Source organism: Octopus bimaculoides, chromosome 14 (assembly GCF_046866305.1).
Source record: "Octopus bimaculoides isolate indiv1 chromosome 14, ASM4686630v1, whole genome shotgun sequence".
Classification (NCBI taxonomy): Eukaryota; Metazoa; Mollusca; class Cephalopoda; order Octopoda; family Octopodidae; genus Octopus; species Octopus bimaculoides.
In genome coordinates, this window is record NC_142941.1 from 31,361,167 (window position 1) to 31,373,666 (window position 12,500).

General features: G+C 38.6%; 1 protein-coding gene across 2 annotated transcripts in view; it reads left to right on the forward strand.

Moving 5' to 3' along the window:
- Positions 1-12,500, forward strand: part of LOC106884345 (uncharacterized) — a 106,555-nt gene that overhangs the window by 60,600 nt on the left and 33,455 nt on the right. For both annotated transcript variants that reach the window (XM_089362651.1, XM_089362652.1), the window contains exons 13-14: positions 5,270-5,487; positions 7,219-7,321. In XM_089362651.1, coding sequence (XP_089218777.1) covers positions 5,270-5,487; positions 7,219-7,321 — 321 coding nt within the window. The remainder of the gene's footprint in view (positions 1-5,269; positions 5,488-7,218; positions 7,322-12,500) is intronic.

Here is a 12,500-nt window from a genome sequence, read left to right on the forward strand (position 1 = left end):
TTTGATCTGTAATGATATTTTTCAATTCCTTACTTTGTGCAAGGATCGGTAAGTTCGCTTTGGCGATATTAAAGATGTTCTGGTGGCATGGATTTTGTGTCACTATAAATGGAATGATCTTTTCCTGTTTGTCTCTTCTTTGTGGTGTCCTCAGTTGTTGTATGGGTATTTTCGAAGCCCGCTGAATACCATTTTCTATGAGTAGTGATGGGTACTTTTGCTTTAGCAGAAATTCTTTCAATTCCATCAGGCGCTGATTTCTGGTCTCTATCTCCTCTACAATAGTACATATTCTCCTGGCTAGGCAGTATGGAATGTTGCGTTTTGTATGGGGTGGATGGCACGATTTAAAGTTCAAGTATTGGTGTGTGTCTGTGGGTTTGTAATATATATCTGTGGTAATGGCGGTGTCCCTTTTAACTACCATTATATCTAGAAATGATAATTTGCTACTGCTCATCTCCTTTGTAAATTGGATGGATGGGTGTAGGTTGTTCAGGAGGGTGTTGAATTCTTCTACAGTGCTTTGAGGTTTGGTCCAGATTATAAAGCAATCGTCCAGGTATCTCTTCCATGCTTTTTCTATAAACTTCCTAAATTCGGTGTCATATCTCTCTTCTATTTCCTGGTAGAGTTTTTGTTCCAAGTAACCCATCACCGAATTCGCATAAACTGGAGCAAACCTCGTTCCCATAGCCGTGCCTTTAAATTGGATATAGTTCTTTCCATTGAAGAAGAAAGTATTATTTTCCAGGATAAGTCTCACTGATTCTAGTATAAATGTCACCGTGAATCTGTTGGGAATTGCTTCCCTGTGTTTATCTACCCAGTATTCCACCGCATTTATTCCTAAATCATGTGGGATATTTGTGTATAGGCTTACTACATCAAAACTCAGTAGGATTGAATTTGTTTCAGTGGTTTTGGGAAGATGGGATAAAAAGTCGATGTCATCCCGAATGAAGCTGGGTATGTTTGTACATAGTGGCTTTAAAAGAATATCGATGAAATTGCTTAGACGGTGAGTAGGGCATACACATATATGCATATATATATATGCATATATATACATATATATATACATATACATATACATATTTATATACATACATATGTATATATACATATATGTATATACATACATATATATATATATATATATATATATATATATATATATATATATATATATATATATATATATATATATAAACATATATATATATATATATATATATATATATATATATATATACATATACATATATATATATATATATATATATATATATATATATATATATATATATATATATATATATATATACATATATATATATATATTTATATATATATATATATACGCACATATACATATATATATTATAATATATTATTATTATCAGGAAATCAATATTAGAAAATTCTTCAGAAAGTATACACACACACACACACACACACACACACACACACACACACACACACACACACATATATATATATATATATATATATATACATATATATATATATATACATATATATATATATATATATATATACATACATATATATATATATACATACATATATATATATATACATATATATATATACATATATATATATATATAATACAAAGAATGTATATGCATGTATACACACATATATGTACATACTTACATCTACATGTGTATATAGATGCATGTCAGGGTACAGGACGTTAGAACAATGAACTACAGACCACGGAACGAACACAGGAAAACAGATAGCCACTTGGAATTAATCCTTCGTCAGCTGCCTCTATTCTAACTAGACGTTTCGAAGATAATATATGCATATATACATATATATATATACACATATATATATATGCATATATACATATATACACATATATGCATATATATACATATATTCATATATAGATATATATACATATATATATACACATATATATACATACATATATATATATATATATATATATATATATATATATATATATATATATATATATATATATATATATATATATATATATATATACATATATATACATGCATATATATACACATGCACGCGCTGACACACACACACACACACTCACACATATACGTATTTATCTATCAGCAAGGCCGTGAGCTGACAGCTCGGTAGCACGCCGTGCAAAATGATTAGTGGCATTTCGTCCGTCTTTTCATTCTGATTTCATATTGGGGCGGGGTTGGCTTTGCTTTTCGTCTTTACAGGGTCGATAAAATAAGTACCAGTTGAACGCTGTGGTCGACGTAATCGACTTGCTTCTTTCCTTGAAATCACTGGACTTGTGCCAAAATTTGAAATGAATTTTGTATTGATCAATTTCCTTTGAATACTTTTTTCAATTACTCTTCATTAGCAGTAATACCCGTCATTGATCGCTTAATTACTCTTTCTCAGGAGCCACATTCAAAGTGTTATCATATATATAGATTTACTCCTCTTGTGTGTGTGTTATTGATGTAGGAAAATGATCAATTTTAAACATGAACTTCTTTTTGTTTATTATATAACAATAATAATAAGTGAGTTGTATGTGTTATTTTATATATCAATACAGTAATGACAATTATATAATACACAAGTCGGCACGGAACTGTAATGAAAGAGAAATGTCCAACATGATGCACAGTGGGACTGAACTCAAGGTGACATGGTTGGAAAGCAAGCTTCTCAACCACACAGCCACGCCTATAAAGGAGAGATACATTTTGAATTATAAACTCCTTGATACAATATGCTTAACAAAAAGATGGGATGTTTACGGCGAGAAGACCTTTGATTTTAATATTTTCTCGAGCAATGTAGCAACAACGCTACACCATATTGGGTGTTCCAGAATTATCTGTTTCAATGAAATTGTGCAAAAAAAAAAAAAAACTGACAGAAGTTTGTGTTTATTACCAAAACAAATAGATTTATAAATCTTACGTCAAACTTTTATTGAAAATATATATCCAGTATCCCTGCATACTTCAAATATCTCCTTAGCATTGTGAAACACATTCTGAAGCATTTCAGGAGTTAGCTCCTGCACTGCTAACTGAATGTGTTCTTTAGGCTCAGCTGAACGATTGCTCCATCTTGGGGCTGGAGGTAAAGAAAAAGATTGCTGCCAAATTGAAAAAAAGCTGTCATGTCCAACAAGAATGAAAATAGAATTATAAGCAAAATTCAAAATTTATACACTTTTAACACATATTAAGCATGATAAACATAAATAAAAGTGATTTTTAAAAAATGCATCCGATTTCACTCAAATCATCGTTAATTCTGGGACACCCTGTATCTACTCGTCCGACTAAAACGGGGAAGGTAACAAAGGGTGGGGGGACTAATTGCAGGTGGCGAGCGTAGCTTCCAGAAGTGGTCACGCGGTAAAATTCGATTCGTTGTGAGTCACAACAGTTAGCAGTTTGTTGTTTTTGTATGAACATTTTGCATTATATAGTTCAGACATGGATGACATAGAAAGCAGACATGCTGCCGGGCCATGCTGCGTTACGCAGGATTGGAAACGTGAAATATCAACAAGGCACTTCTGAAGAATGGATGAATGGGTTTGTTGTGGTTTTACCCAACCGCACACAAACGCACATGGCCCTGTGGTGCGTGGGATGGTAACACGAAGCACCAACAGGACGCCGACAAAAATTTTAATGTTCTTCTCATTTCCTCTGCCAAATTGGACAAAATGTTTCATGAAATATTATACGCTACTTATAATGCATGTATAGTATCAATATTTTTTCGTCGGAACATGACCTAAAGCAAAGATGAAGCCCAGTGCAGTATACTCAAATCTGATTAATCTGCCTTTTTTTTGTGCGTGTGTGTGTGTGTGTGGGGGGGTCCATAGTCGGCGTCGGAAATGTTTTTTAGTCAACAGCAATTCGAGGAGCCTCATTAATGTTTGTTGCAAATTTGGAAGACAGCGAGTGGATACTCTTCAATTTACGGGACTTAACGCCGCGAAAATGCTTTAAAAATGCGGTTTATCTGCCCCTGGGCCCGCATTAGGCAACAGGTTGAAAATCATTTGGGCTCATGACACTCCATGTACCCTATGTAACGCATGTGTAAAATTTCATTAAAATCAGTTGGGTGGATCTCGGGTTTTAACAACATGACAAACACAGACACACATCCTGTGTTTTATATATATATATAGATTATTTCTTTCTTTTAATTATTCTCCAATATTTCCTTCAGTTTTTCTTTCATTTATACACCAATATTTCTTCCTTTTATTTATTCTCTATTTTATCTTTCTCTTAACCATTTTTGATATTTCTTTTAGTTAGTCTTCAAATTGTCACTCTTTATAATTCAATATTTGTTCCAGCAATTCTCCAGTATTTCATTTACCCTGTTATTCTTCATTGTAACTTCAGTTATTCTTTAATTCAATAACTATTTCAGTTATTCTTTAGTATTTTTGTCTTCATCGATATTTCAGTAATTCTTTTAGTTATCCTTTAGTAATTATTTCATCTATCATTCTCGAGTATCTATTTCAGTTTTCTTTAAAATATCACCCATAAATTATTTCTCAATTTTTTTTTAACCAATCCTATTTGTCTTTAGGTTTGTTTTTCTCTTTTGTAAAATCAAATATATTTTCGCTTGAACGTTGGTTAGATACCAAAATTCACACAAGTTTCAAAATCTGTTAAAAACATCCAAATATTGAAATTGACATGATTTCCAAGATCAGTTCGTCTTTTTTATTGGTGGTGGTGTTTTCGATTTTTGTTAAAATTCTTCTCTCCCCAGATTTTGGCTGAACTTAGTCTAATCAATTTGAAATTTCCACCAACTTGCTCACATTTTGCATGGTAGATCTAATCCGTAATCCGGGTTGACTCCACCACATGACTCTTTGATGCTATTTGCTAACTCCGTTTTGTTACAAAAGATGAATTTTCTCTATTCTTCTCTTTCGTAGTCTTTAGTCATAAATAAAACTTACTCATACCAAATTCACAGGGTATGACTTTTGACATTTCCCCCCAAGTCATTCTGTACATAGCATATCGATTGTTCTTATGTTTGTAGTAGAGGGGCAAATATGACGTTTATGATATTTTTACTTCCCAAAGAGCATTACGGAATTTAACAGACACCAATGACTCTCAGACTCGGCTGGTAGGGAGCTTCTCTCTTGCTTAATAATCAACACTTGAATTGGACTAAATATTAAAAAATGTTGTTAATGTAATTACAGATGTGAAGAAATGGACAGTGACTGTCTACAACAGTGCCGACATCACAAACAAGCTGACTTTTAAATTAGTCGGAGTTACTGGTGCTTCACAGACACATTTTTTAAGTGAAAACGACAAAGATAGCACATATGAAAACAGATATAATTTTATCAGTTCTGATATTGGAGAATGGGATACTTTATGGATCGTCGTATACGAAAATATAACGATTAGAAACGTAAGTAAAATTCAATTATTCCTAAGAGTGTTGTATTAATTGTTTAGCATCATATCAACTCTATAATTAAACACATTCTAGCTTTGTCACTCTTGTCTTATAGCGCTACATTATGCAATATATCTTCCTCTTTTCAAGACAGCCGGGTGAGTTTTGAATGAAATCTGACTGCCTTTTCTAACAGATAGAGCGACCAAGTTGCATTCTTCTAAAACCCATGATGAACTAGATAAAAAATTCTCGAATATTTTAGTTTCAACTCAAATGCATACTGACTGAATTTGCAAAATACTTATTGAATATATTTTCCTTTGCTTCAACGTTTCAAAATTAGTGTAAACATCCGGTGCACTGATAATGATTTTAACATAGGAACAAGAAGACAGATCTTCTAGGATGTGAGTATAAGCGATGAAAAAACCTAATAGCTAAGTAGTCCTTTATTTATTTTATCGATCCAAGGAAAACGAAAGTCAAAATTTGGAGAACAATTACTGGTAAGGGTCCTAGTCGATGTGTGCCATAATATCTTTATAATGAGATATTTTTGTTACTCCCTATTTATAAATGTTTGCGAAATGGCAGAATGTTAGAACAGTATTTATTCCCGGTTATTGGGTTCTGAGTTCAAATTATACAGAGTCCAACTTTACTTTTCATCTTTTCAGTGTCGAAAAAGTATTAAACTAGGATGGTGGACTAGAGAGTCATTTGAACGTCGTATAAAATTCATTATAGCATTTCTTCCGGATCTTTGCATTTTGAGTTCAAATTGCACTGTGACCTGCTTAGACTTATTACGTCACTCGGTTTAAGACCTTCATCTGGTTCTTTAGTACTTTTAAAGAAATTCACTTTGCAAGCATCCGACTAGGGTCTTCGGTTTGAAGATAACATTCTCTCCCCACTCCTCACAACAATCTGGAAGACCCTGCGGTGGTAGCCGTACGGTTATAGGCATTGACATAACCTTCTGACTAAGAAACGTACCTTTCCAAATATGGTATGTAGAGTAACTAACACTTCGACCTGTGCCATTTTTGGTGACAACAGCGATTCCATGCAACGCTATGCAGTGCCTCTTCTTTCACTCTTTTATTTGTTTAAGTCATTGGAGTGTGACCGTACTGGCGCATCACTTTCAACGGTTTAGTCTAATATATTGATCTCCGCACTTATTTTAGTCCTATACAGTTTGTCGAAGCGCTAAATTGTAGGATATAAGGCAATTTTTCAAGATGCCATATAGTGGGATCAAATCCGGACTCGTAATGGCAGGGCAAATTTCTTAACGATGCGTTGTACCTCCATCTTTTTTTCTGCTTTGTTTTTCGGTTTTCTTTTCGAATAGAGTTAGGTTTATATGAAACATTAATTATTCTGTGATAGTTGATGAATTTGTTAATAAATTTTAGGTTGTATATATATGTGGAGAGCAATGCTGCTGAGGTTCTGTGTAGGTGCATTCAGGTACACGCCGTTCCATAACTGGTTATAACTAAACTACCAGTTAAATTATCACACCTCGCACAGATGAGGATCTCTACTAATCGATTTTATCAATCACTGAACCTTTCGATGATAGGTTTCCTTGATAAGAAGTAGTCTGGTACTAAATCAACAATATCAACAACTAATTTGCGAAAAGCTTTACTTTTAAACATTTGTAAGTCCATATAAGATGACAACCACAAATGAACAAATTAACAGTGTTGTATCTTATTTACTTAGGGATTTCAATTAATGTTCAATGAAAGCAGACGTCAGCATATGAATTTCACCGCACTTGGTGAGAGCAGCACACGGAATAAACATTTTACAGTTCCTTGTACAAGTAAGTAATAAAGGCATTAAGCATTTCTCTCTCTCTCTTAATTAAGAAAACAGAGAAAAAAAAACAAGAAACAACAACAACGCGAGGACTACTACATGCAAAGTATTAATGAGACGCTCAGAGAATGAAAGAAAGAATGGTTAGACATAGGAAAGCCCAAAAGAAAAGAAAGAGGAAGGAAAATATCGCCAACTGTTCACTTGCAGTTACATTTTTGAAATGACCGGAAGCAGATGACAAAGAGAAAGTGCTTTCTGGGACAGGAGAATGTGATGAATGGTTGGTATCTGTGTGTGTGTGTGTGGGTGTGTGCGCATGTGTGTGTGTGTGTGGTGGCAAGTGTGCGTGTGTGTGATAGCGCGTGTGTGTATGGTAGCGTGTGTGTATGGTAGCGTGTGTGTGTGGTAGTAACTGAGTGTGTGTGTGTGTGTGTGCGTGGTAGCGTGTGTGCGTGTATTGGTAACTGGGTGTGTGTATGCGAGGTGTGGTATTAGCTGTTTACATGTGTTTGTTGTGTGAGTGGTCTGCGTGTAGCTGTTGATGTTGTAGTGAGAGATCAACATCTATGTTGACAGGTATAGGTGGTTGTGGCAGCGTGTGTGCGTGTATGTTTGCTTTTGCACGTGTGCGTAGATGGGATGGTCAGTAGTGAGTCGGGGCAGTTTGAAGGGTGTTTGAGAGGCAGTCTGAAGAGTGTGTGAATGAGTGGGTGTGGACGTGTGTATGTGTTGGCATGTGTACGTAGACGGAGTGAGAATATGTGTATGTGTGTGTGTGTGGACGTGTATAGGTGCGTGTGTGTCCCACTCTCTCTGTGTCACTGTCTCTCTCTGTATATGTATGTGTGTGTGTGTGCTCGCATGTGCGCGTGGAGATGTGTGTGTATGTGCGCGTGAGTGACTGTGGAAGTGTATGTGGGTGTGTATGTCTGTACATGTATGTCTGTATTGTGTGCGTGGAGCTATATGTGGGTTCATGTGTGCGCGTGTGTGTGTGTGGGGTTACTTGTGTGCGCATGTATGTGTTGTGTGTTTGTTGTGTGTGTGGAGGTATATGTGCATTCGTGTGTTGTGCGTGCGTGTGTATGCGTGTGTGTATGTGCACCCTGCGTGCGTGTGTATGTGTGTACGTGTGTGAGAGGGAGAGATGGGTGAGGTAGAGTGTGGATGCGTTATCTGAAGGGTGTGTGTGAATGGGTGAATGTAGCTGTGTGAATGGGTGGGGTGGTGGGGTGTGTGTGTGTGTTGGCATGTGTGCGTGGATGGAGTGAGAATGTGTATATGTGTGTGTGTACACATGTATGAGTATGTGTGTGTATTTATTTTTGTGTGTCATTCTGTCGCGCGCTCTCTCACTGTGTAAATGTGAGTGTATGTGTGTGTACCTATCTCTGTGTGTCACTCTGTTGCCTGTGTGGAAGTGTATGTACGTGCGTGTGCATGTGCGTATATGTGTGTATGTGTGTATGTGAATGTTGTGTGGAGGTATGTGTGCATTCGTGTGTGTGTGTGTGTGTGTGTGTGTGTGTGTGTGTGTGTGTGGAGGGTTGTGTGTTCATGCGTGTGTGTGTGTGTGCGTGCGTGAGAGGGAGATGGGTGGTGGTAGGTGGTGTGTGGTGTGTGGTATAGGAACAAGAGGTAAAATATTAATACAAATCATAAGTAGTACAAATAATACAAATAAGTAGAAACTGTAAAATAAAACCGAATTTTTATTTAACCTCGATGGTCTACACAAAGAGAGGACGTTACAAAAACAGACAAGGGGCTGGGGAACGAATGACTAACAACATGAAGTTAGAGATATAGTCGAGTGGATTAAAACAGAAATCCCCCAAACCACGTACCAACACTGAAACTTGGGGTTTTTTTCCTTTTGTCTCACTCAAGTAGATTCATTCACTCTCAACATGCTCGCAAGAATCTGCCATCTTTTCACGAATGCACTTTGCGACAAGCATCTCCTCTCCAGCCTTATTTTCCTTTTCAGGTGAAAAAGGAAAAAGTTAACCAACCCAAGGCTGGAGATGAAGATGCTCGTCGCAATGCGTTTCACTCGCGTCTTCCATACTACTTCCTTCATGATAGCCATTACATAGAGTAAACAAGCCTGCTCTTCCCTGTTCAGAGAAGTCGGCGGAACAATCTTAATTATAGACTCGGATGATAGTTGTACTTTTCATCTCGTGACAGCAGTTGCTCGACATAAACTTATAGTGCCAAGATCTTCGGACACTGCACACCTGCGTGCAGAACAGTTTCACTGTTCTGCACACATCTTGGGCATGTTGGTGTGGATGAAGAACCATGCATGTAGAGTTTATCCCGAACAGGTGAGGCTCCTCGGTAACATTGCCATGCCAGGGACTTCTGTAAATTATCCATAGGCCCTGGCCCGAATGTTCTTCGCTACAGGCTGGCAAGCTGACCGTCATCGAAGTCCAGGGTTTCTCTTAGGGCATCATCACACTTGAACTCTATCAACTCTCTATAAAACGACGAGGTGGAATCCCCGCTACCGGCGTTGCCCGTTTGGGAGTGGAGCAAAAGTGCCTAACGGCACTCTGCTTGCCAAGCACCCAACTTGATCTAAGTGGTGAATGACAGAAGCAACAGTCTAATGAACGGAGATCACACTTGCTCACCGTCAAGGTAGAGCTAGAGATGCCTCAGCCTCAGTGCATGCCTGAACATTTTTAGCCATGGCATCCCCAGTCTACCCTTCATCGGTTGTTAGCAGCAAATAGAGCGCCATACCAGAGGTCTCCTTCACCTCCACAAAAACGGAAGAGTATGCGTTCCAGCTTGTTCATCCACGAAGCTGGGCAAGGCACGACGGTCAGGCGGTAGGTAATTGTTGATACGATAAACACACCTGCAACCTCCGCCCTCCCTTTCAGAGATAGCTTCCGCTCAGACCAGGTCTGAGTTAGGAAAGCCACCCTACTCGTCACCTCACTCCAGTACTTCTCTATCTGGAGTTCTAGGCCAAACCAGACTCCTAACATTTTCATCGGTCCATCCAAATTCCCACGACGTTGTTGGGCGGGATCGACTTGCAAGCCGACCGACTAATCCCAGTTAATTTTTGCTCCTGCCACCGCTTCGTAATACTTTATGGCCTTACCTACCCACTGTAGGTGGTGTTCAAACCAGGGTACGATATCGGTGATGTCGTCCGCATACGTCAAAACCGATTCTCCACACCATAGATCTCGCGGGATGCCTCTCATAGCCTCCAACTTCTGCAGAAATGTCTCGAAGGCCAAAACATGCAGAAGTGGAGAGAGAGGATACCCTTGACGTACCGAATGCTCAATGCAGAACGGTTCCGAAAAGAAACAGTTCACTTAAACGATCGAATCGATGTTGCGATACAAATCAGTGATCCACCCACGGAAGGTGGGGTCAAACCCGGCCGCCGCAAGGACCGTTGCCAGATACTGATGGTCAACCCTATCAAACGCTTTAGATTGGTCTAAATGGACCATAGCCCCATCCTCTCCAGGAATTCTATTTACCCTCTTTAAGGTGTAGCGTATAAGATGGAGATTGTCGTGAATCGACTTACTAGAGATGGCACAGGCTTGCATCTCCCCAATAAGTTTCCCCACGACCTGCGCCAACCTTTTTGCTAACACCTTGGCCAAAATCTTCAGCTCTGCGTTAAGCAGAGTGATGGGTCGAAAATTATCAAGTACATTCCCCTTTTTGTGTCCTTTTTTAGCAGCACCACAACACCCCCACCCCGGCTCACAGACCGAGGAATGCTCCCATTCTGCTGCCAGTTGGTGTAGACGCATGCTACTAGGTGCCCAAACAAGTCTTGCATACTATAATACAATTCATAGGGGAGACCATCTAATCCTGGCAACCTGTCCTCGCCACAGTCCGATAGTACCTCCTCCTCCTCCGCAGTTGTGATCGGCCCTTCACAGCATTCCACTTCCCGCCCCGAGAAGCACGACAAACCGGCGAGGAAGTCCACGAGGCCCTTCCCACCCTCCGGTTCACTGCCCCTCCCAAAAAGATGGGCGAAATGCTCGTGAAACTACCTTGCACATCTCCTCGGGTTCGTTTACTGAACGCTCATGTTGGTCCATCAAAGACCTTATTGTGCCACTATTGCCCCGATGGGTCTCTAACACACGGGCCCATCCGACAACGTTGATTTCCTCTTGTCGCATTGCACTAACTTAGCCCTGACAATACATCTTTCGTGTTTAGTTTTGAGATGTTGGTCGAGTGCCATCTTCGTAGCTAAAATGCTGGATGCAGAGCCTGACCCCATAGCCATTTCTAGAGCCTTAACTAAAAGATGAAAAATAAAAAAATAAATAGATAAACTAAAGATATCAAATTAAACAAGTAAAACAGTAGCAGAAATAAACTTATAAAAAAGACAAATAAAAAATGAATAAAAAAATAAATAAAAAAATGAATAAATGAATGAATAAATAAACGAATAAAAAAACGAATAGAAAATTAATAAAAGATAACCGAATAAAAAATAAAGGAATAAACGATAAAAAATCGATAATAAACGATAAAACTTATAAAAAATGAATGAAAATAATAAGTAAATGAGTAAAAATAAGATAGGGTAAAATGTTATTTTTTTAAGGAAGGTGCAGTGACAGTCATTGCGAGGAGGAGTTTGTGTTGAGTCCGAAAGGAGTTTGGGTATGTAGAGTAAGAATGTAACGCTGCTCCAGGCGGAGTCTGGAGTTGGTGGATCCATTGCGTAGGGCAAGGCCGAAGACAGGGATATTTGAGGTGGAGTGGTTGACCAAACGAAAATCACGAGCGACGGGGGTGTTCGTACGTAGACGAACATCTCGTAGGTGGTGTTCGGTGAACCGGTCGGCTAGGCGGGGAGCATTGGACTAACGTAGAGTTTGTTCCAGAGGTTACACCTGAAGCAATAAATAAGGCTGGAAGAAGTACAGGAGAAGGCGTTCCTAACGTAGAGGATGTTCTGGTTGGATCCGGTGAGGTAGGTGGTGCTAAAGATGAAGGGACGGGTGTGGCAGCGTGATCTAGAGCAAGGGAAGGATCCGGGTTGGGTTGGAATGGAGTGGGGAAGTGCTACGGACCAGTAGATCGTGTAGGTTACGGGGGCATTTAAAGGAGGACAAGAGTGGGTTGAAGAAAATAGGGAGGGTGGTGGAATCTAGATG